We start from the raw sequence: 24,861 nt of genomic DNA on the forward strand, positions 1-24,861 counted from the left end.
CTCTTCTGCCCTCGATTTGTGAGAGGAGGGAAGGAGACTGGGTGTTGGCTCCTGACTCAGTGAGTGAGAAATGGCTGGGTGGTGCTTCAGCCTGGGGTTCATGGGGATTCAGCTGTTTGGAGTGGGGTAGGGATGCAATCTATAAAAGAGAAAATCCAACCCCCCAAAACCAAGAACATGGTGTTTTTAAAAAGCACTTTTCTTAAATGAGTGTATAGTGGTTTGTATCCAGCTTTTCTGAAGAGATCTGGTTGTGAACCAGTGGTATAGTGAAAGGCAGTGATGGGACTGCTGCCAGCTGTAAATCAAAGGAGAGAATTGTGATCAGGGCAGCTGATGGTGCTGGGCAGTATCTCAGGCCTGCGTTTAGTGCCTCTTGTCCAGCCTTGGCTCCCTGATGGAGCTGGTTTCATCGCTGCTGTTTTAAGAACATGAGGAGTTATGATTAAAATAAAAAGATGTTTTGGGTGGCAGGGTCACCCCTGTTGCTGCTGCGTGTCCTTTTAAGGAAAGGGAAAAAAGCATGGACGTGTCTTACTGGTTCTTCTGCTTGCTGATTCTTCTGGAGCTGCTGTTATATTACATTCTCTTGTGCTTGTTCGTGGCCTTGGCTCCTGAAAAAAGGGAATAGATAGCTTTTTAAAAAAGGAAAATATTAATACATTAGAAAGTAGAAAAAGTATTGTATGGGTTTTCTATAAAACATGCTTGTAAGTATTTGGTAAAAATGAGGTTACTTTTGCCTTCTGAAATGAAACCTCCATATTTTGCAAATATCTAATAGTATAGCCAGGATTAAGAGTATTAAAAAAACCAACATCCCACTCTAGCTGTGAATGTGCAATTGTGTTACCTCATGAAAGCAGCAGAGAGGGTTATCAAAGTATCTGCAGGTATGTTGTTATATGGGCAGTGTTTCTGCTTTCATAGTCAATGAATAATCCACCTGAGAAGTTTCCTGCTTTTATTTTGCTGGCTTGTCTTCTTGGCTCGTCCTTTTCCATCCCAAGAAAGCCAACCCCAGTGCTGGGCTGGTTCCTTGTTTCAGTTCAGAGCCGCTTTTCGAATAAAGGAGCTGAAGGTGCTGAGAATGAAAGTATCCTGAAGCTTTAGGCTGTTGCTGCTCCATAACCCTGTATTGAGAGCAGCGGCCTCCAGGTGCTGTTTGAGCAGACACTCCATGTACTCTGACAGCAGACTTTGCTCCAAGGCCCCTGGCTGCTGTGCATTGCCTCGGTTATCTTCTAGAACACCTCTTTACTTGGTTCATGCAACTGAATTGCTTTTTCTTAGACCCCATTCACCCCTTTGCACCACTCTTTGGAAACTGAACCTTCACAATCACTTTTAATTTTCATAGTAGTAGTGGAAAGGTTTAATTTATATTACATAGACACTAAACAAAAAGGGTATAAAAGACTGATGAAACTGAAGATGTTGATTGAGCTGTAGGAAGATGTTCCTTGGGATGTGTGAGTTCATCTGCAGGTCTGTGGGCTGCTGAATGCAATGGAACAACTTGCCTTAAAAAAAGCAAAGGACTTTGTCTCGCTCATCTCTTCTCCTGCACTATGTTGTTCAGAATTTAAATACTGATTTTACTAACTAATACATTTTTGTGGGTTTTCTTTCTACACCTTCAACCTTATTACCTGGTTTTGAGTTCTGTCAGAGCTTTGTTACTCAGTTTGGAGATTGAATGCAAGGACAATTGTAGAATGCTATTTTTTTTCTGTGACACCTACTAATCATTAATGTGTTGGTTTAGAAAGAGTTTTTTCAGCAGGAAAATCCTGGAACAGACTGATGTGCATATAAGCTAGGTGAGACTAACACTTCACTACTGTCTCAAAGTGTAGTAGATTGTCTGCTTAAACAGTCTTCTTCAGCATACTTCTTCAAGGCAGGGGTTTTCAAAAAGTAGGAGAATCCATTTCAAGGTGAAGTAACATGGGAGCTAGATGTTAATAGAATGGGGATAGTCCTTTTTGCTGAGGAAAAATGAGGTGTTTTCCACTTTCCACACTTGCCTGATAAGAAAGTTTAGTTACTGATAGCTGAATAAACCTTTGCAATGCTCTAGTAGTGTTTGTTACCTTGTCCTCCCAATGCAAGTCTCATGTCCATCTCCTGCCAGGGGGTATGGCTGCTCTAGTTCTCATTCTCTTCACTCCCAGTGACTTCCTGGACTTGTTTCTCTTCCTCTCTCAATTCACAAGCGCTGCATTTGAAACTAAAACAGAACCCTACTGTGTTCCCTGTAAACCAAACTATTTGTTACCATTGTGTCCTTACTGCAAAGTCGCTAACAACTTCTAACACAAGAAGTTACTCTTTTTCAGGGAGCTGTTAGACTTAACGTTATTTACCCTCTCTTCCTTTTTGAACTCCAGCATTTCTGTGTCCTTGATTTGAGACTTGCTTTCTTTGGATGTGTGAAGTTAATGCGAGCTCAGAGTTGTACTGTGTTCTGAAGATGCTCTAGTAGCCATGTGAGTGCTAAAATTGAATCTTCTTAACTGACAGCTACCCAGGTTGAGGGTGGGAAGCTGCCATCTGGGTGTGTGGTTGTTCAGGGTAGGGAAGGACACTTTTCCTGAAATTTCTTACTGAGAGCGGTTGGTTGAGATTCAGAGGAAGAAATTCTGTACTTAGAAGCAGGGCAGGGGTGAAAGTCTTGCTTTCCAGTGACATATTTCTTCATACTGAGATTCAAGGGGTAAAATACCAGGAAAACACACTCCCACCCCACTAATCCTGCTACTACAAAAATAGTTGTCAACTGCTTCCATGAGACAAAATGAAGAGTGTGTGTGTGTGCATGTTTAGAACACCTGCATTTCAAATGTTAATTTTAGAAGAATTTGGTAAATTAACTGTAGACTTTATAGTTTTGCTGTGGCTGTGTCGGCTGTAAAAAGCAAAAACAAAATAAGCAGCACCCTCTCCCCTCAAAAAATTTTTAACATAAATTAACCTATGTAGGCTACTCTTTTATTGTCCATTGAAAGATGTCAAGGCTGTTATTGTGCACCTGTAACTGAAATTGTTATGCAAGCCTCTTAAACATTTATTCATACTTGTGAGGTATGATCTTGGAAAGTCAACCAGCTCTGTCCTAGTGGGATACTGCTGCCTATCCTGAGGCTCTCATTTGACAGTCCTCGGAGGATAATGATCTAAAATTTATATGGTGCAGTGCTTGGTAACTGGATTATGATTCTCCTGATTAAAAACAAGGTGAGAAGCATTCTATCTTCAGGTAAAGTGCATGAATGCTTTGCTGCTCTGATGTCTGCATTCATGTTGGTAATTTCTTGGTAGACATATCTTGTGTGCATTTTGGCTTTGTATTTTTTAAATAAGTATTTTTAAGTAAGAAGCCATAGTCAGATAGAGAAGATTTATTTAGGCTTCTTATATAAAGCTAATACAGTATCGTTTCACTTTCTTTGATACTAATAGTATGTTCTTCTCCTCCCCCAAGGGATAAACCAAACTGGAATAACTCCAGCTGATGTTCTCTGAGTGATAAAACACTAGTGCTGGGCTGTGTATAAGAATGGAGATGGAGGTTGTGTCTGCAGTTGCATGATTTGATTTGGTTTCAGAAGTGTGCTGGAAATGTGACTTACATAGAATCACACAGTAATTAAGGTTGGAAGGGACTCTAGGGATCAGCTAGTCCAAGTCTGTGCTCAAAGCAGTTCTCACCAAATCTGATTTATAGAATAATTGCAGAACAGTGAGGTCACATCATCTAGAGCTCAACAGAGCTCTGGAGATTATCTAATCTCACCCCATACCCAGAGCAGGATCAGCTGCAGGGCTGCCCAGGATCTTGTCCAGATCAGTTCTGAGCACCTCCAAGGATATTCCATGGCCTTCCTGAGCAGTCTGCACCACCACTGACAACCCCTGTGGTTTTCAAACAAACCCACCAGGTAGGAAGTATGTGACTGGAATTTGCTGCTCTAAGCTGTATCAGCTGCTGATAAACTGGTCCCAGCTGTGTGCACTTGTGAGCTCCACTGGTTCACTTCAATAGGACTTGTTTGACTTTGGTGGGAGGCTGTAGTTTGAGCTTTTACATTCCCAGGGCTGCCTTCCAAAGTGTACCAGGAGCAGTTGCTGTCGCTGGAGTTGAGATGAACTGGTGGGGGTATGGATAACTATGATCACATAAATGTGTGTGACATTTGTACAAGATATGAGGGAGGGGATTTTTTTAAGGATGTAAAACAGGAGGAGGGCAATGTGTGCTGCTTAAGCTGCTTATATTGTGGTAAAAAAAATGCTTTTCAAGTTGCATACTGAGATTTAAACAATTGAAATATTACATGAGTTCCTTGAAGATCTTGGTTTTGAAATGATACAAAAAAAAAAATCAAATTTGAGGTAAATGAGAGGATAAATCCCTTCAGTTACATGTTGAAATTTATGCTCCAAATTAGGATCTTTAGTTCTTAATAATACTGACCTAGGTCAGTGTGGTAGAGAAGCGACTTAAAGCAAAAGCAAAGTGCAGGTTGTCTGTGCTTCTTTGTGGCAACATCCCTTGCTGGGGGAAGAAACGTGGCTTGCCACTTTGCTTTTTTAGCATCTCTGTTCTGTGTGATTTTGCTATCTTTTGCTAGTGTACTGGCCTGGAGTAGCGATCTGTGAAACACTAGTGGTAACATACTGGAGTTTGTGATCCTACGCGGTTTGACTGCCAGCTGGAAAGCAAAATGGAAAGAAGCAAAACAGACCAGGATGCCGAACTCAGAAGCACACTTTTCCCACGCCTTAGCCATCAGGAGCTAGTCAGCTTTGCTTAGCTGCTGATACTGTTACCAGGGTGTTTGAGTGGTGTTCTTCATCTGAAGTAACTTGACCTGAGATCATTGGAGATGTATCTGCATTGGGTCTTGCACTCTGGTTTGTTTTGCCTTATTCCCGAGTGTCAGCCTTCTGCCTTTCATGGATAATGTGATTTACTAGGCCTGTGTCATAAACACTTCTATAAATACCCAGATTTAACTGGATCTGTAATCCAGTGTTTAATTATTTGACTAAAATGCAGCATCCCTCCAAATTTGTGCTTACTGTTCTTGATTAAGGCTTTTTTTGGGAGAGAGATCTGAGAACATGTTTTGCATTGAGCAGCAGTACCACCAAGAGAAAGGTTTTATGATCCTGTGATGTGTGAAGCCTGAGAGGCCATTCTGGAAAAGTGAGTCATGCTAAACAAGCAGGGTAGTACATAGATGTGGTGAGTTAAATACTGAGCTACTTTTTTAGCTTGGAGAGAACAGTGCCCAGAAGTCGGAGCAAAAGTGTCTCTTGTAGAAAAAATTATCAAGAAAACTGTTGATTAGGGAATGTTTTTAGATACATGCAATATGTTTATGTTCAAAAGGTAGCCACTAACCTTTGGAATTCCAGACTGGGAGGCAGTGGAAATGGTGTTTAGTAAGGTAGTGTCTTGAAGAGTGGCATGTGGTTATTGAGTGGAATGGTTAAACAGCCTAGTTATTGTTAAAATATGTATGTATAGATTTAGTCCTAGTTTTTCCTTTCAAGGTTGTTCTTTAGGATGTAAAGATGACTTGTACTGTTCAAACTGTCCATGGGTACTGTGGTAGAGACTTTGTATTTCCAGAGTGATCTAAATCAAAGTAGGATCATATTGCTAACATGCAGTGTTGAAAATTCTGTATTTTTTTTTCAACTTGAATTCTGCATGGTCATCTGAAGAGCAGCTTTGATCGTGGTTTTCCTCATACAGACTTTTTATGATGACGTGGGCTGTTTAATATAGGTGAGTGTTTGGGAGGAGTGGAACTCTTCTCTAGAGCTTGGAACCCAAGATATCAAATGAGTGCTGCTTTACTTTTTGGTGGTTAGTTTATATGCTGCAGAGAATAAGTTTATTTGTTTCAAGAGATGGTTGATGTCACTTCTGTGCATATACACTCAGGAGATGGGGCTAAAGACTGGCTTCTCAGCTTCAGTGATTCTGTGAAGTTTTTTTAATACATGTCTCTCAAAAGTCCTTTAGTGGGTGCTTTCTCCTGCATTTCCCATTGCTGTGTAAAAGAGATAATCAAATATACCAGCAACATGCACCTGATTCTCTGTGTCAGTCCCCGCGTCCTTAGTCTGAGCTCTTGACTCTTCTCCCAAAAATACACTCAGGGAAACAATCCTTCTCCTTGGAAGCAATGATGATCTAGTAAAAAACTGAAGGTACAGGCTGTTTGCAGAGTGTAGGACAGACATAGCAGGGCTGTGGGTGGGAATGCAGCTGTAGCAATGTGCAGTTTGCTGTGGTGGCCATGCCTCAGTGCTCTCCTCCTGGCTGCCTCCAGCTCCAGGAGTTGGCTGCCAGTATTTGAAATACCTCAAGTAGCTCCAAGGTTCCCTGTAGAGAGACTGTGGTGCATTGTGTATGTGTTAGACTATGGAAGACAAAGCTCTCCTTTCAGTTGATAAAATCAGTCAGATAATGGGATTCTGACCTCATTGCACTAATTGCTGGGGAACAACTGTTTAAAAATGGGTCCCCTGCCCCCAGTCAGCTGAAGGCTTTTATGATAAGACAATTGGAGGGAATCCGTTGGAATTTAAGGTGGCTGTAGTTTAACTAGGCAAGGACAAAGGTGAGCATCTGTAGGAAGTCATCCTGGTCAGTGTTGGAAACAGCACTGTGCTGCAGCTGAGTGCTGAAAGATGCTGTGTGTAGGGAATGGCCTCTTCATTCCTTGTGCTGGGCTGGCTGAGGAAGGTTCTGTTTTCTTTTCTTATACTTCCTCAGGAAGCTGTGTGTTTTGGATATTGACTTTGATTATGTTGATTTTTTTTTTAAAGTGAATGATAAATATCACCCCCTAGATACATAACAAACTACAGAAATTGAAATTTGAATTCTTGTTCCCACAACTGCAATCAAAATGTATTGATTCTGCATTTAACCTTTAGAACTTGGAAGCTCAATAGCATCCTACTGCTGAATTGGACCTCCCCAAGAATATAATGGAAAATTAATTTTAGAAGCCAAATAGAAATGCAGCAAGATGGGTGAGGTGTATGTATGTCTGGTGTGTCATTCTGAAGAGAACCTCTCACCCTAAATATCTTACAGATAATACTATATGTAAGGCAGTATTTTGTAGTATATAGAGAGTAAATATAGTATTTTTCCCTTTTTTTGACACAGGCTAATACTAGTTCTTCCTTCTTGTTTTTTGTGTGTTGAATAAGAACACTGTCACAGTTGTTATGGTTTTTTCAGGATGCATAGGAATGTTTTTTGACGTGAGCATTTTATTGTAAGCATGGTGTACACAACATGAGACTGCAAGCTTGAAGCCAGGCTGGTGATCTTTACATGGTTGAGTTTGTGATCTGACCATTCCTTTCCTGTGCTTTGCTTGCTGTGGTTGAGAGAGCTCACAGCTGTCAGACACCTTTCCTCTCCCCACTCTTCTGTGGAGAATAGGAGCAATATGCCCCCTGAGGTAGCAGAAGCAGTTGCTTCACTTTATTGTCTGTAGGACAGCTGTCAATGCTGATCTGCAAAACCAGGCTGGTGAAGATGCTAAATACAACTTAGTGCTTCCCACAGGAGGGTCCTCTTGTGTAGCCTGGAGGAAAATACCTTTTAGGTAGATATCTAGATATTATTTTCTCTGAAAATGTAATAAACTCCCTGGCTTTAATGAGGAATGAATGGAAATGGATGGCAGTTGTCGATATTTAACACTTATAATTATTTATCAAAAGTTACCGTTAAATTTTACTAAGAAACAACATGGTTAAAAACTCATTTGACTTCATGTGTCAAAATTTGCTCACAATTGAGAAAACAATTCCTTAAAATCTGTCTTGTCATTTGGAGCACAATTCACTTCCTATGAAAAGCAGTTGAGTTAAAAAGGGAGTAATAATTCCTCCAGTAAGTCCCCCTAGACTTGGAAAGACACATTGGGAAACTATTCAGGCTTGGATTTCAAGAATGTGTAGGAGCTCTGGCCTTAGTCTCAGCTGAGGTGTAGAAATCTAAAAAGTGTTAATCTGCAAGAAACCTGCCCTTGGGAACTTGTATTATTTTGAGGCAGAATGCTAATTTCTGTGGCAGTTGTCTGAAGCTTCCCAAATGTGAACTGGAACTGTCTTCTCGAGCCTGTGGGTGCCTTCAGTGCTGCTGCTGGCAGCAGCTTTTTCACCTGCAGTGCAGGTAAACTGAGCAATGCTGTTTGCAACAGCACTGCATTGCTCAGTTCAGTAGCCAGTGTTTTGTTAGGTTGTTTTTTTCCTTCAGGATGCTTGAAAGGAAAGCAGATGTGTGCATGGGCACACATACCCAGATATGTGGGAGAAGGTAGAAGTTGGATGATAAAAGGCATGGTATAAAAAACGAAACAACCAAAAAGCAGCCTTTGAGAAGAAGGAAAGAGATCTGTTGAGAAGGGGAAGAAAAAAAAAGTTTGTTGTTTTTTGAAGGACCCTTATAAGCCCACAAAGGGAGCCTTCTGAAAAGATGTTTACTTTGAAATGTTTATTTCTCAGGGCAATTCTAAAGATGAAAGAGTTGAATAAGATCTGATGTTTCCAAGATTTTGGGCAAATGATACGTTTCATAACTTCCATATTGATGAATTGCATGTATGACTCTATCCTTTAAATAGCAATAAATCACTCAATCCACAAACATATACATTTTCCATATACAGAGCTGGGAATACTAATTGTCTCTAAAAAGGTGTTTAGGATGAGCTTAAGGAAACTTTTCACTTTATTAAAGCAAAAGCATAAATAAAATAAATTATGATACCATCGTTCTTTCTGTTCTTTTTATTCTTAGTTTATGTCCTCAGTTGTGGGCTCCTCAGTACAAGAAAGATAAGGGGCTGCTGGAAAGGGTCTAGTACTGGCCACAAAGATGATAAAGGGTCTGAAGCATCTCCTATGGGGGTAAACTGGACCTGTTTAGTCTGGAGAAGAGTCTCATTAATGCATATAAATAATCTCTCAGGCAGGTGCCAATAGACAGTGCCAGACCCCTCAGTGGTGCCCAGCCACAGGGTGAGGAGCAATGGCCATAAATTAAACACAAGAAGTTTCACCTCAGCATGAGGAAGAACTTCACGCTGAGGGTGGCAGAGCCCTGGCAGAGCTGCCCGGGGTGGTCATGGAGTCTCTGTCTCTGGAGACATTCCAAACCCACCTGGACATGCTCCTGTGTCACCTGCTCCAGGTGACCCTGCTGGGCAGGGGGGTTTGGACTGGGTGATCTCCAGAAGCCCCTTCCAGCCTTAAAATTATGTGGTTCTGTGTAATTCTGTGATGTAAAGTCATTGGTAATACTGACATGGGAGTTTGCAACGTTGTCCCCTTGCATTTCAAAGTTATTAAAAGGTCTCTGTTAAATAATAATTTTAGACTGGGGCATCTTATTAATTCTCCTGTATTCCTAGTTTCTAGGTGTTAGGCGATATATATTTCTCAGTTCATGCTGAGTCACCTTGATTTCCCTTAAATTAGTGGTGGATAGCATGAAAAATAGAACACTTTGAGTGGCCTAAGAGCAGCATCACAACAGATTGCTCAGCTGATGGTAGCACAGGCTCATCATTCTGCCTCAGTTGTCAGTGCTAAGTAGGGTGAGTACCTTCACAGGTCTCCTTCAAACTTCCCTTGGTCTTCTGTGAGTGAATGTAGTTCTTTACAGATCAGAAACTAACTCAAGTAAGCAGTTTATGTCAAAGCCAACACTCACCTCAGACTGCCTTTGAACTGTTTTCACTGTTCTTGGTTGGACTGTTTGGGCATGCAGAAAGAATGAAAACATATTACTTGCTTTGCTGTGTAACTAATGGACATTTGATGTTTTCAAGTCTTGTGCATTTGAAATGGATGTATTAGTAAAATCTAGGGGAGGTGATAGCAATGGTGTGAGCAAAAAAAAACGGAGAACAAAGTGCAAAGACTGAGCTTCTGCAGAAAGGAGAAAGGTTTCAAAAATGGCAGCCTCAGCCTGACTGAACAGTGAGTGCCCTGTCCAGGTTTAGAAAGGCTGCTGCGTTTGTGAGGTTGGGTTGGTGTTTTTTACACTTGGCTTGGTTGCTTTTTTCCCCCCCCCGTGAAGCAATAAGTCTTCTCACAGTTCTCAGAAGCATGTTACATAGGGAATTCTTTTTTTTCTTACTCACAGCTTAGCTGTTACCTTGCCCTGCTCCAGCTCTGGGTTTGCCAGTTCTCCCAGATCCGGTGGGAGCAGTGCCGAGCTGGTTAAACTGGGTGTTATCAGTTGGTGCCACATGCAGAGGCACGGCTGTGTTTGTCCTGTGCACTGAGCTCCAGCGGGGAGGCACAGGGGCTCAGCCTTGGAAATCGGGCACTGTCAGCCAAGGCTGTGCCCCTTCGGAGCACTGCCAGGACAAGGGCAGCAAACGGGCAGAGTGAACTTCTCTTGCTCATTGCAGGTAGAAATGAGGCAGCCTATTTCAATTACAGTGTAAATTAGAACTTTTGCAGTCCTGTTGCACTGTTTTCCTGTTGCACCTTCTTCTGAACAGGAGCTACTTAGAGCTTTTTGCTTTAGAAGTTTACTTGCAGAGATGAATCTTCACTTGTTGATGAGATGTTTAGCCTAAGAAGCTCTTGCCAAAACTAAGACAGAATGAGAACATCAGAAATGGGGAAGAAAATCAGTATTCCTTGACCGTTTAGCAAGCAAAAACATTCTGTTTTGTTTCAAAGATGGCTTTGTGTGTGTGAATTGTTACTGTTTTAGTATATATTTGGTCTTAGTTTAAAAAGCTGGAGAGAAATAATTTAATCCTGGGGTAGAGTTGAGTCAATTTGTAATGCAAAGGAGCAACATTTGGTACTGAACTGAGGAGAATTACAGCTGTTTGAATGAAATACATCCCAATTAAGTTGCAACAGCGTTTCAAAGAGAAGTGAACCTTGCAAGAGAGATGAGCACTAATGTGGCACATCCTAACCCTTGAAATTCAAGCACAAAATGCAGAGGGAAAATTGCAGAGCTTTTTGGCATTTTGGGGAGAACTCACATTTTGAACCCAGTTGCAAATTCTGATGTTCTGAAATTGGATCAAGTTTTCAGAGGTGTTGTTTGTGAGAGTAAACACTCCTGCTGCTGTTCCTTGTGATACAGGACTGGATTAAAAGTTCTGGGTACTTTTTGTTGTAGTGACCGAAGCAAACTGAGAGCAAAGTAGATTTTCAAAAAACCAGCACGGCCAAGTTGCAGAGATGTTTGTATTCTAATTCTTTCTTTAATTAGTGGATTACATGTTTGTAGGGGAGTGGGGTATGGAGCAAAACACAGCCTCTGGAAAGGTAGAAAATGTAGGAGCAGGATGTTCGCGATGTGTTTCCTGCTGCCTTCCTGCCTGTTTTCAGGCCTTGGGCTCTGCTGGGTTTTCCTCTCTCGTGCTATTTTCCCTTTTCCAAATGTTTGCTTGTCCTGGCACACTAAGTAGTTGCTCTTTTAGGCAGAAATGCAGGTAATGTCAATATTGTCATAATGTTACTGTTTAATCCAGTTACCTTAGAGAGGACCTTGTAATTTCTGCAGTGCTACTGTTCACCAAAATAATTAGCCTACGCTAAACTGCAGTCCATTAAATGTGACCTGTGTGCATAATACAGTAGTAATAGGTACTGTAATCTGTAGCTGGGTGCTCATGAATTAGTGGTAATCTGCATACAGTTAAAACAGGCAAAAGGAGAGTGTAAATAGAAATGTTAGAACATAAATACGTCTGATTGGACTAGCTATATCTAGTACAGTCCTAATGAGCAACCAAGAGAGCCTATATCACAAATGCCATTTGTAGTCCTTCCTTGAAACTTCTTTATAACTTCAAGCTCTGTAATCTGTTTTGCCTATTCTTCCCCCTCTCCCTTCCACAGGAGCACAGGAAGTTCAGCTGTGACATATAAAGGCAGGAAATGTGTAATGAATGAGCCTGGCCAACTTCTTCTGTAGCTATTCTATATGAATGTTAATAGTACTTTTGAATGTAAGTTTCTGTTGGTGGTATTATACAACTATTGAAAGTGAAGTCTAATCTTTGGTTGGTTTTTTTTTTCTTCTTCTTAGAGCACAACAATGGAAGAAACAGCTATATGGGAACAACACACAGTGACTCTTCACAGGGTGAGTTCATGCAATTGGCTGTGTGTGCCTGATGCAGGATACTGGTAGGTTTTGAAAACAATAGGAAAAAGCCAGATGTCAGGAAGTAAAAGGAAAGGAAACTGTCATATTCCCTTGTTTAAATTTAGAAGTGTTGTAAAAGCTCCATGTGACAAATAACCATGCTAGAAACAAAGCTTTAGATTACATCTGCACCTAACTGAAGGGAGGTAGAAATCTGTGTTCATTCATGGTGATGCTGTAACTGTGCTTGAAAGTTTTAAACTTCATTTGCCCGGACATTAAAGAATGTAGTTGCTTCTAAATAAATTTGTTCAAAACTGTCTTATTTGCTTGCCACTTTCCTAAATCACTGGCTGGAGGTAGTGGTTCTGGGTGGTCAGAATGAGTACCCTGCATAAAGGAATGTATGCTGAGAACCAGTGAATAGCTGGACTGCTTTTGCATTTAGACTTGCTTCTCTTGTCTGAGTTACTCTGAAATTAATTTAAGTTCTGATGCAGCTGACATGAAGCTGTACAAGAGTAAGGAATTAATTTCTTAGGAAAAGTCAGAGCAGGGTAGGATGTAATTTCTGGCAGTATCTTAGTATTAAAGCAGCCATGGAATCGTGGTAAAATAGCTGTATTCATCCCAAAACCAGGGAGATGTGGAAGTGTTGTCTCAAGGGAGCAAGTTACACCATTTGCCTTCAGTTCAGCATAGAATAGAAGTGTTTTAAAATTGTAGTGTTGATGGGATGAATGGACCTTGGACAGAAATGTCTATGTGTAGGTCAGCTGGTCAGATAAAATGTTAATTCTCTGTCAGACCTGTTAGCTGTAGATTCTAAAGGCTTTAACGTTGTTGATTCAAAGTAACTGTTTGGGTAGGTGCCGTCACTGAAGAGAACAGTTACACTCAGTTTGACCAGAAGGCGGACAAAGTGTCCCACATCTGACTGCAGCTTTCCTTTCTGAGCCTTTCACATGTTGAAAGGAAAGTAGAAGTAAAAATGAAAATGTGTAGTGATCCTTATCTAGGCTGTTCTTTAAGCTTCTAACAGTTTTTAGGTCAGCAAGTTTTTGAGCAAGAGGTGTTATTTCTATATATAATTAATTGACCTTAATGTTTTCATCTTGAAGCTGTTCACTCATCCCTGTAATCTCTGTCAACTTCAGGTTTTTTCTCATATTACTGCTTTATAGTCAAAACCAAACAAAAAATGCCATAGTAATACAAGGTTGGCTCGTAGGCTTGGTGATAGCTCATTTTCTCTTGAAGGGGAGCTTTTCCTGGTCAGTTGGAGCAGTAATTTCAGTGACACCACAAGTGAGATGTTGATTCTGTGCACAATGAAATAATGAAATGCTGCATTACGGTGTTACCTTGAGTAAAACTTCAAATAACTGGTAGGAACCAAAGATCTCATTTTTGCTTGCACTTGCAGCATAGTCAGGAGTTCTTTTATAGCATTGATGTGAAAGTATGATTTGATCATAATTTTGGTTACAATCTTTTATGTGCCAAAATTCTGCCAACTCTTGTGGTATGACTGTTTTATTACCTGATTAAGTAGCTCTTCTTTAGGTGTTGAAAGCTAATGATATGTACTGTTAATAACTTCAATAGCATTAATTTAGTCAGTTAAAAACAAACAGTGATTTCCATCTGCCAGATAACAAAACCAAACCCCTTATGCTAATATGAAACAAATATGTGCTTAGAATTATCCTTAACACTGGGAAGCAGGTTTACTGTTGAATTCCAGCACTACTGTAAAAAGACTCATTAGAAGGCTGGAATTTCTCACCAACAGTTTTTGTTGCCTTTACCACCCTTCCATCTTCCTGGACTGGACTGCCACTTAACTCTCAAGAAACTGCTACTTAACTCCTAATTGAGACTGAGTCTTAACAATCTCAAACTCAGTTAAAGCTTATCAGGTAGCTACAGTTTATCTTTTATTGAGAGATCTTCTGGGTTTATATACTTAATTGCAAAGTACTTGAAGGAGGAACCATACACCTTTGTTTCTACTTGGATCTGAGTTCTGTGTCTGTGGTAGATGTGTGTCCTTCCCCCAAAGCACAGAAACCAGGTATGTACTTACCTTTTTAGCTGTCCCACACTGCATTACTGTGGGAAAGTAGAATAGTACAGCTCTTTTTTGTGTTTTTTCTTCAACATCTGACAGGTGAAGTTCTGGTACAAGGATTTTTTTTTAAATGCAGTTTTACTTAAGGTACATGTTAGTATCTTGTATAATCTGTAGTGATCAACATCTTGCTATTTCCAGACACATCTAGGAGCTAGGCTCAGTTTTCAGAGAGTTCTCAGCAGTTCTGATAATCAGTTGTCTCTCAAGATGATAGTAGGCAGCAGGATAAAATAGAAAGTAGGTAGGCTGTTTTTTACTGGAAGGTTTCTTACATGACCTCTTAAACTTTCAGGATTTAGAATTTGATTTTTGAATGGGTAGTGCTTCTGAAGACCTTGATTTATCTTACCAGAAACTCTCTCTGACTTGTTGTCCCTTTTAGCTGCTGTCTGTATATAAGCCTACATTGTTTCAGGGCTTCTGGAAGAGAACATCAAAGTATGAAGCGTAGTTGTCTCCATACTGGTGATTTGATTTGCAAATTTACTTATAAAAAGTAGTATGGCAAGCAGCAAGATAAGGTTTACAGTGAGTTTCTCTTGCCCTTACCCTGATGTTTGTGTTTCTTACCATGGGTGGAGAACTTAAAAAATATTTTTGTTTATGGTGAAGGAAAGACAGAGAATATTTAAATGAAGTTTGACACAAATGCCTTTGTTACTATATCTTTTCTCCCTTTCCTTCCCTACCCAAACACAGTGCAGACTAAGTTCTGGTTGTTAAAATAATGGAAAATTAAAAGCAGGAGTGTCATGAGAGGGGAAATATTACTATTCGAAAGGGGGTGTAGTAACATATTTGTGTAGGCTGTTATTCTCTTTGACTTTAAAAAATACAACTGAAAAAACTCCATCAGCTCTGGTCCTGAGCTGACATTTTAAGCTCCTCCTTCGTGGCACTGAGTTTCACTTAATTCTTGCATCTCAGCCATGATTTCTAATTAATCTGTCTGGGGTGCATTTTGGAAGGAAGCTCATTCATCCTCCAGTGAATTAAAACAGATGTAAAAGAAGCAGTAAGGTGTGCCCTTCCCCAGTCCCCCACACTTAGTCCATACTGTTGCCAAAAAGGAAGTTGGTCAAAGTGCTCAACTCCATTTCTGAACAGTGAATCTCCACATCTGTACTGTAATACTGTTCCTATTCACTGCTCACAGGCAAATCTGAAACATATTTTTATGACCTCTGTTTTGGGAGGAGAGAGAAAACAAGTCGGTTTGGGGCAGTAATTAATGTCCAAAAATTGAACGTCATGTATCTTGCAGCAACATGCAGACTGCCATGTTGCCTCTGCTGTCACTGTAAGGTTATGAAACTCCTTGCTAAAGCTGGGTCATGTTTGTTAAAAAGTCTGAAAAAGAGAAGGTGAAGTCTGCCAGCATGAAGTCTGTGCTCTGTGAAATAGAGGGGTGAGATTGACCCTAACCCATTCTTTTCTATCCAGTGACTGCATTTTGCACAGCTGAAAATTGTAGAATAAATTCTGGAGTGAAATACAGCATTTAAATGGTAATATCCTCAAAATATTTTCTGGGCAATGATGAAAGAGCTTTCTGGTTTGCAGATCAGTTATATTTAGAAAGCTTATTTCCCACCCTTGCTGCTTCCAGGCAGAAATGTAAGCATCATTGTTGTATCTTGAAATATCTAACAGGAATAACTTTTCAGAGGCATTGACCTTGCTGTAGTGGCAGGTCACCCTAGAGGGAAAAGATTGAAGCAAATTACTTTTGTTAAGATGCAGATGATTTGCAAGTGCTGACAAGGTTTTGATGTATTTAATGGTACAAGTGATCTTGGTATTATTCGTAAGAACTGAGCCTGCAGTCATACAACTGTGTGCAGCAATCCTGTCAGTTCCTGAGCTAAGTGAGGTCGAGCTGGGTAAATACCATCATGGGAAAACTCAAAGAAAGTGTTGCAGGAAATGATGTAGGGGTTTGAGTCAGAGTTGCAGCTCAGTGCCTGCTGAAAATTGAGATCTTGCTGATGACCACCTGAGATCTAGGCCATAAAAATGCAAATGAGAACTCTCATCTTTTAGAAGAGACTGGGTAGTTACTCCAAAACTCTCTGCCTTCTAAAAGTGTTTATTTTTAATCTATCTCCTGTTACTGGATTGCATAGCATTGATTGGTTCGTTGATCCTGCTTTCTTTCAAAAACTTGTATTCATCTCATGGGACTTTTTTGTGTTTGACATGGAAATGCAAATTGTGATCATTAGATATGAGAAAATAAAAAAATTTCTCGTTACATTATAGGCCCCTGGATTTGGATTTGGTATTGCAATATCTGGAGGAAGAGATAATCCTCACTTTCAGAGTGGTGAGACATCAATAGTTATTTCTGATGTGCTGAAAGGAGGCCCAGCAGAAGGACTGCTACAGTAAGTGCCAATCTATACCTGGGTTCTGATTTGGGGGCATTCATCTTTGTCAGCAGTAGCTTAACCTCTTAATTGTTTTGGTCTCAAGTTGTCTGTCTGTAACTGCTGGTGTAGTAGGTTTGTAATACAGGCAGTTTGCTCAGGGACACCTATTCACCAATATTTTCTTCTTGACATAAAGCATTTATACTGTACATTGTGATGTTTTTCATGTAGAGAAAATGACCGTGTTGCAATGGTTAATGGAGTCTCAATGGATAATGTCGAGCATGCGTTTGCTGTTCAGCAGCTGAGGAAAAGTGGGAAGAATGCCAAAATCGTAAGTGAATGTCTTGAAGATTTAAAGTTCCATAGTTATAGGGCAAGAGTGAAATAGTGTGATGTCTGCTGTAAAGTGCAGGCATGATGCAAGATACTTGAGTAACACCTGTGTGATGTTTCAGGTTGAAGGGATAATCATGGCATGTTTATCAAGTGGGTTACTCAGAATGTTTTTTGAAATGTCAATGATGATGATTGCATAGTGTGGCACGGGATAATTCAGACTCCTTTTCTTTATGGTAAAGTTCTTCTCAGATTGCCAAATGGTGGCGAATCAGCTTTGTTTAATATTTGTTTACTTTGTTGGGTGCACTTTTACTCAGTTTTTTAAATGCTGGTGTATGCGAAAGGACAAGTTGTTCAGGCACTAACACAGTTCTTTTTGTGCTCAGTAAACAGTTTGCCAAAATAAAGTATAATTACCTTAATTCCTATAATTTTGTAGGCTTATTCTAAGTGGTTGGTTTTTGAACTTCTGCAAAACAGAATAGGTCATCACCAAAGAGTTGTAATCCAGCTTTCTGTAGAAGTTTTGGGGTTATGTTACAAAAAACTAGAATAAAAATGCACAATGTTTAGAAGTTCCTTGATTAATGAAAACAGACTTCTAGGGCTTTTCTGCTGACAGATTTTCAGTGCATTTGTGTGCTTTAATGCACTTACAAAAAAAGTGTAATGTTTTGCATTTGTAGACTTGGCAGCAATTCTTTAAAGCTTACGGAAAGCAATGTGTGGCAAGCTGTGCAGGGCTTTCAGTATCTTAAACATTTGGTGTGTAGATTTATGTAACCAAAAAAGTAATTAATGACAACTTCATGGCAGAACTTGGTTTGGTTCTGTACAACATAGCAAACAAATCTCTGAACAAGGCCTGGCTCATATTCTGGAACCAGCGAAGTTGTACAGACCAACTTTGAACTTAGAGTGGCTGCTCCCCTTCCTCCATGTCTTGCATAAACGTTTCTCTGGAAGACTGGGAGACTTCAAAGTTAAGGAGAATTACTGTCAATAGCATACTGAGTATACACTAGATTACATGTTAGCAAAAAAGGGTTTTAGCCATGCCAGTAACCAGTTTTGTGGTTTTAAGCAGAGGGCATTCAAATATGCAGCTCTGAAGACAGAATATTGTGTTAGGTTACAAAGGCTGTTGATTGTTACCCTTTTTCTACTTGTGCGAAAACATCAAAAAGGACTAAAAGAACTGTTAAAGCAGGTTTCTTGTAATCTGCACTGATAAGTCTCCTGTATTAATTGGATATAATTTTATAGTAAGGATGCAGCAATTCAGAGCATTCACAAATACATCTGCGTGTTTTGAATGCTGGGGTTAGCTTGGCTTCTGACATTTAGTAGCACCGTTAGCATTACCCAGCCAGAGGCTGATCCCTGCTGTTGGGTTGTAGACCATCCGAAGGATGAAGAAAATTCAGATTCCAGTGACTCGCCCGGAACCTGACCCGGTGTCGGAGAACGAGGACGACAGCTACGATGAGGAGATCCGGGATCCCAGGAGCAGCCGCGGCGGGCCCAGTGCCAGCAGGAGGCACGACAAGAGCTGGGTCAGGGATCGCAGCGCCAGCAGGGAGAGGAGCTTGTCTCCCAGGTCAGACAGGAGGTCTGTCACCTCCAGCCAGCCCGCAAAACCCACCAAAGTCACACTGGTCAAGTCCAGGAAAAATGAAGGTAACTTGTGGGGATGTCTCTTGCTGAAACTTGGGCTGGTTTTTAAAGGCCAGCTGCTTCACTCAGTGTTGTGTTAAAGGCTGCGTGGGCTGAATGAGCAGTGCTGTTAGCAGTTTGCCCATTTTACCAGTAGCTGGCTCAGAACTGAAAAAGTGCTGTTGTATTTCTGGTGCTATTTTTCATATTCCAAAATCAGTGTGCTTACTTAAGGGTAAAGTATTATACAGTATGAACAGATCCCAACTGCAGCCAACATCTGATAGTCAGCAGCTACATACCTACACTTAGCTGAGTCTTTAGAGAGTGTCTGGAAGAGGAAGAATTGTAGGTAGCATCTAAATAAGGCTATTGAACAACAGCTCTGATTATAGGCAGTGTTGGGAAAATAGACTGATATAATGGCCAAGCTGTATCGTATTCTACTACAGCCCATTATTCACTCTCCTCTTTGTGTTGCCGGTGTAAATGCTGTAAAGAGCAGCGTTGTAAATCTCCAGATACCACCCTCTTTTCTATTTAATCACTTTTGTTTTTTCTTTTATTATAAAGAGTATGGTCTGCGGTTGGCAAGTCACATATTTGTGAAAGAAATATCACAGGATAGCCTGGCAGCAAGAGATGGCAATATCCAGGAAGGAGATGTTGTACTAAAGGTACTGTATATGTTGGTGGTGGTTGTTTAAAGGCAAAAATCACTGATACAACTCTGCCTAGAATTGGCCATGTCAATAACATGATTATAGGTAGTAGAATGTATGTCACTTTTCATTAAATTGTTTCAAAGATCAAATTCAATATGAATCAACTTCTCCAAGGAAAGGAAAATAACTAAACCTTTTCAGTATTATTCCCTAAGTGTTATGCAGACAGATAATGCCCTGTAAATTCATAATAAAGACTGCTTGAAAAAATATGGAGCTTTGCTTAGTTATAAGTAAAATGTTGTGAAACTATTGTGCAACACTAAAACTTGCTTTCAGTTAATTTTTTTTGTTTGGTTGGGTTTCTTTAGAACTAAATATACCCGGGGTTAATTTTTTGTGTCCCATTGCTGGCAGTGTCCAAGGCAAGTGGATGGGTCTTTAAGCATCCTGGTCTAGTGGGAGGTGTCCCTGGCCATGGCAAGGTGGTTGGAACTGGATGGTCTTTGAGATCCCTTCCACATGAGGCCATCCTATGATTTTTAATTCATACTAACAATTTTTATTCAAGATAGTGCTGTGGATATGTTGGTGCAGAAAAATGGGCCAGTCTTTGCTCTGTTGAGCATACCAGTGCTGATTCAAAAAACATAACTTATCTTTTTCATATTTTGTATTAGTGCTAGAGGCTTTAGCATTGAAAGTTGAAAATAATCTTCTATGTTATGTAATATTTTGAATGAGCCCAATGGTCTTCCATTGTATTATGGTAATTTGATAAATATTTAGATATTTCTAAATATCATCAGACAGAACACCACTCTTTTTGCTGGAGATTCATTGGGGTTTTTTTAGTAGGTTTATATCTGTTCTTTTTTCCTGCTCTGTTCCAGATAAATGGCACGGTGACGGAAAATATGTCCTTAGCAGATGCCAAAACATTAATAGAAAGGTCAAAAGGCAAATTGAAGATGGTTGTTCAGCGAGATGAACGAGCCACACTGTTGAATGTCCCTGATCTTTCTGACAGTATTCATTCTGCTAATGCTTCAGAAAGAGACGGTGAGTACAGAAATTGGATTTTTCAAGAGGAAAAAGACTCCCTGTCTTGTCAAGATGAAAAATACCTAAGTGGGATGAGAGGGTGGGAAGGAGAAGAATTAGGAGTAAGATTGTAATATGGGTAAATTTTTGTTTGAATGTGATTGAAATCCACACTTTCAAAAACCACACTTCAAAAAAGGACAAAAAGATACAGTGCCTATTCTTGTGGCTTCTTCCAGGAATGTTAAGTTTGTTTTTTATGTAATAATAAGCATAGATTTAACATCTTCATAAAAATTCTCTGCAAAAGCTTTTTCCCATTTAAGCAGGTCATGCCACCATTTAAATTACGATCATTTCATGAAAAAACAACTTTTATTTAACAGACATTTCAGAAATTCAGTCGCTGGCATCAGATCATTCCAACCGATCACATGACAGGCCCCGCCGCAGTCGTTCACGATCTCCTGACCAGAGGTCAGAGCCTTCAGACCATTCCAGACATTCTCCACAGCAGCCCAGCAACGGCAGGTGATGGCAGCATTGTATTATTTTTAAATCAACTATTTAATGTAACATATAAGTTGTAGGAGTGCTTGGGTTTATGTGGTGTAACAAATGTGAAGCACAACTATGGAAGCAGTGATATGACATTCCTTGTCTTGAGATGTAGATAATAATGATTCAAATATTTTAGACTTGAGGAGAAACTGAACTTTTCTTTAGTGTTACATCTTTTTTTAAACATAGTCATAGAGCATGGTGTGTGAATGACAATGCAAGTTTGATAGCAGTATATGTTACTGAATAATGTGTAGTTGTGTTTTGGTTTTAGAAAGCAGTTAGCTGCGAGGAGATTTGAGATGACCTGTAGCATAGTTCCTGTTGCATGTCCAGCCTGGATAAACTTGTTGAACTCTTGCTTTGTTTAGGCATTGGGATTATTTTATATATGTAATCACATGATATGTTTCTGAATACATTTAGTTCCACAAAACAAGGTGTGTGACACAGCAGGTTTAGCTTTTACCCTCTACTTTTTAATATTTGTATTTGATAATGAAACATTGATTGTAATTCTTCAGCACATAAGTCTAATCTTAGATGAATTCAGAGACGAGTAAGGTACTGTGTGGTTTGGAATTTTATCTCCTGCCATATGAAAGTACAGTCCTGAATAACAAATCTGCCCAGTTTTGTATTTCCACAGTTTGGAAATAGACATTCTAATTTATTGAAATAGCATTTCAGTGTTGGATTTCAAATTCTATTCAATATTTGAAAGAGAAAAGTTTTTCTTCTGACTGTTCATAATACGATGGAGCAGAAATTAGAATTGATCTGTGAAATTCCAAATTCAGAGTCTCTGTCTGCAGATTTTTAGGTGCTGTTCAAAAACTCTGAAAAAAACCAAATTGCACCTGGCTGTTTCATTAAAGATATGCCTGATTGCTTATTTTCCCCTTGGGCAAACTAATTTCATTAATAACACACCTTCAAGGCTTTTAGAGTCTTCTAAAGTTCAATAAAACTGCAAGAGATATTGTACCTGCATGTGCACCTGCTTGGGGTTATGGGTTACAGACATTTTTGATTCTTTTGTGTACATTGTTCAGAGGGACCACAAGGCATGAAAGCTTGTTTTCAAGCAGGAACCACAACAATGGAAAAATCTTAAAAGCAGGGTCCCAGAGGCAGAGTTTTGATTGTTGTGAGACCTCTGTCATATTTCAAAACTGTAGGTCTTGACATGCATTCTAGTGCAGTCTGACAGGGCTTGTGGAAGGAGGAACAAAAAAAATCCTATCAACTGGAACTATGACTGACTTAGCTTAGTGTTAGTTCTTTCCTGTCCTATTGCAGTGGTTTAGGTAGGTGGTCACTTCCTCCCTGTAGACCAAACTGTTGGAAGACTCAAATCCTCCCCGAGAGGGAACTTTGAAGTTATCTCAGCTCTGAATGCATCCGTTACATCTTCTTTATAAGCAAGAGCTGCTTTGGCATGGCTTCACTTCCTGTGCGACATGTCCCTTTCAAGATCAGAAAATCTGGGCCCTGAGCCATGTAAAGAAAAACATGCTGAGAGCAACTTCTCTTTGTGATGGTTGTTTGTGCGTGTTTAAATCTACTGTAAGATCAAATTAGTTGTTAACTACTTACTCTTTTGAATTTGGTGGAAAATCTGGAGGAGGAAAAAGGCTTGAGAAAGGACTGAGGAAGAAATGTGCAAGAAGTCTTCCAACTAAGCTTAAGGAGGATATTAGAAATGTATTGAAGATAATGAGTCTTTATTTAGACACTGTTCTGCCAAGTGTTTGTATGGTAATGAGGAGGGAAATTCCAGGGGAATCCTCTTAGCCCTTTCCTACAAGCTTAAGTACAGACTGACATTTCTGTGTGTGCACCAGAGTACAGAAATCTGCTAACAGATCTGCCTCGGTATTACTTTGGAGCCTGGCAGGGTCTTCAATGCTGCCCACCTTTCAGTATTCCTCACTGGTATGTGCACCAGGCTGCTTGCAGTGTTCCTGGATATAGGGTTTCCACAACAATTGCTGTTAGATCATTCTGTCAAAGCATTAAATAGCACTTCAGTCTTCTTTAGTCTGAAGAATGTTCACAGATGTCTCTCAAACAATCTTTTAAAAACTCAAATTCTAAAACATTTTTCTTTCTGACAGGGCTAATTGTTCTTTGTATAACCTATGGGGAGTTGTACTTCGAAAGTTAGGGTGAGCAAAAGAGGTCTCTGCACCTAAGCTGGAGAGTACCTCAGGACAAGTATCACCTATCCTTTCTCAGCTCTCTGGTCTTCCTGCTGGCACTAAGAGATTGTTGAGCTGGGTAAGCTTTTGATGTGACCCTCCTAAAGACTGGCATTTAAAGCCAGGTGCTGCCAAACCTGTCAGGTGATATCTCTGGGCTGCCCTTTATTAACTGAAAGAACTCCTGCTTGGGAACTCTGTCTCTTATGCTGACTTCCTCACCTAGGTATTTGAATAGCAAAAACATCCTCTGGTGTGTTTCACTTCAGCTTCAGCAACAAAGATGTGGTAGCTTGAAGAAATCACTGTAGAGATCATCATTATTTGTGGAAGGATGAGGCTGATTTCATTGTCAATTGTCAATTTATATGTAGCATGAGAGATTGGTTGTTCTGTCCATTTTCAAAACAAGCTAAAAAACTAGAATGTAAGATAAAAATCAGCCCTATTTTGAATGTCTTTAGGAAGATGCTACTTTGCTCTTAGTCTTATGCTAAAGGCTTTGAGATGCGCTAAAAACACATTTGGGAAGAGCCTGCAAATTGATGTATTCTGTCATTTTCTCTAGAGACAAACATTGTGTGTTCCAGGTTATCTCTTGTTCTTCAGGAATAGCAGTAACATGTAGCTGATTGTATTTTGTAATTTAAAAATATTTCTGTTAAGCACACTTTGAAAAAACATCAGGGAGAGGAAGTGAGGTAAAGGGGGCCCTGACACAGCACAGATGTTAAACAATAGTGTCACAGTGCACACAGGGAACAACACTTTGGTCTTCTGGGAAGTGCAGCTGTCAGTTTTTAACAAGTTTGCCTCACCTGGAACCAGTGGTGCATGAAGTTGTTTCCTTTATCATCTTGTAATGTGAAATATTCACAGCTTACTGGACAGTTTCAGCAAAGTCAAGGAAAAAAAATCTACTCCCCTGCTTTTCTGATGTTCTATCAGCTTTTTCCCATTTGAACTTTCATGTCTTAGGTAGAGTAGACCTGGCTTTTGGCAGGCTTTTGAGTTGGGCAGGGTGGATTTGCCTGCACACACAGCAGCAGCCCAGGAGCCTGTTGCTTCAGATACACTCACTTGACTATTTTGTGCTGTGCCTTCAGTGTCTGTATTCTAGTAACTGTTTTTGAGAACTTCCACATTTGCATTCTCTTGATGTGTGCAGGAATCAAAGCAGCATAAAATTACACTGGGTTTGGATGTGTAGAGGAAATGCCAAATTTTGTCTTTGTGTAGTAAGTCTAGTAATTTTTGCTGTATTTTTAAGGCAAAACAGATATTCTTACTATGGAATAATGCTCCTTTGAAACATTAGGAGTTGCTTGGAAACAGGTAGAGAGGACTCATGGGGAAATTTACTGTAGTATCTTTTTAACTAGTGCTCATTATCCAGAATTCTCTGGGGAGTGGAATTAGTTGCAGTTTACAACAGTACAGAACTTTTTTATTTCTAGGACACTTAACATGCATTTAAATAGCTAAATATATAAGTATATGTTTTTAACAAGTCAGGAACTATTTTTGAGGAAATGGCCAGTCCAGTCATGTTTTAGTCTGGTACTGTCTAGCTTATGCACCTAAACTGGAAATCCAAAAGAGGAATAAGAAAGCATCTGTGATGTTTAGGAATGAAGTAGAAGGATAAATGCATCATTTTCATTTTGCTACACATTAGTAGTTTTAGCATCCTTTTAATCAA

General features: G+C 39.9%; 1 protein-coding gene across 6 annotated transcripts in view; it reads left to right on the top strand.

Annotated features, from left to right (window-relative positions):
- TJP1 (tight junction protein 1) overlaps positions 1 to 24,861 on the top strand; it is a 157,700-nt gene that overhangs the window by 105,202 nt on the left and 27,637 nt on the right. For all 6 annotated transcript variants that reach the window (XM_066328549.1, XM_066328550.1, XM_066328548.1 and 3 more), the window contains 7 exons: positions 12,119 to 12,175; positions 16,578 to 16,702; positions 16,919 to 17,021; positions 18,430 to 18,709; positions 19,259 to 19,362; positions 20,244 to 20,412; positions 20,781 to 20,925. In XM_066328549.1, the coding sequence (XP_066184646.1) occupies positions 12,119 to 12,175; positions 16,578 to 16,702; positions 16,919 to 17,021; positions 18,430 to 18,709; positions 19,259 to 19,362; positions 20,244 to 20,412; positions 20,781 to 20,925 (983 nt within the window). The remainder of the gene's footprint in view (positions 1 to 12,118; positions 12,176 to 16,577; positions 16,703 to 16,918; positions 17,022 to 18,429; positions 18,710 to 19,258; positions 19,363 to 20,243; positions 20,413 to 20,780; positions 20,926 to 24,861) is intronic.

This window comes from Sylvia atricapilla, chromosome 13 (assembly GCF_009819655.1).
Source record: "Sylvia atricapilla isolate bSylAtr1 chromosome 13, bSylAtr1.pri, whole genome shotgun sequence".
In the NCBI taxonomy this organism is placed as follows: Eukaryota; Metazoa; Chordata; class Aves; order Passeriformes; family Sylviidae; genus Sylvia; species Sylvia atricapilla.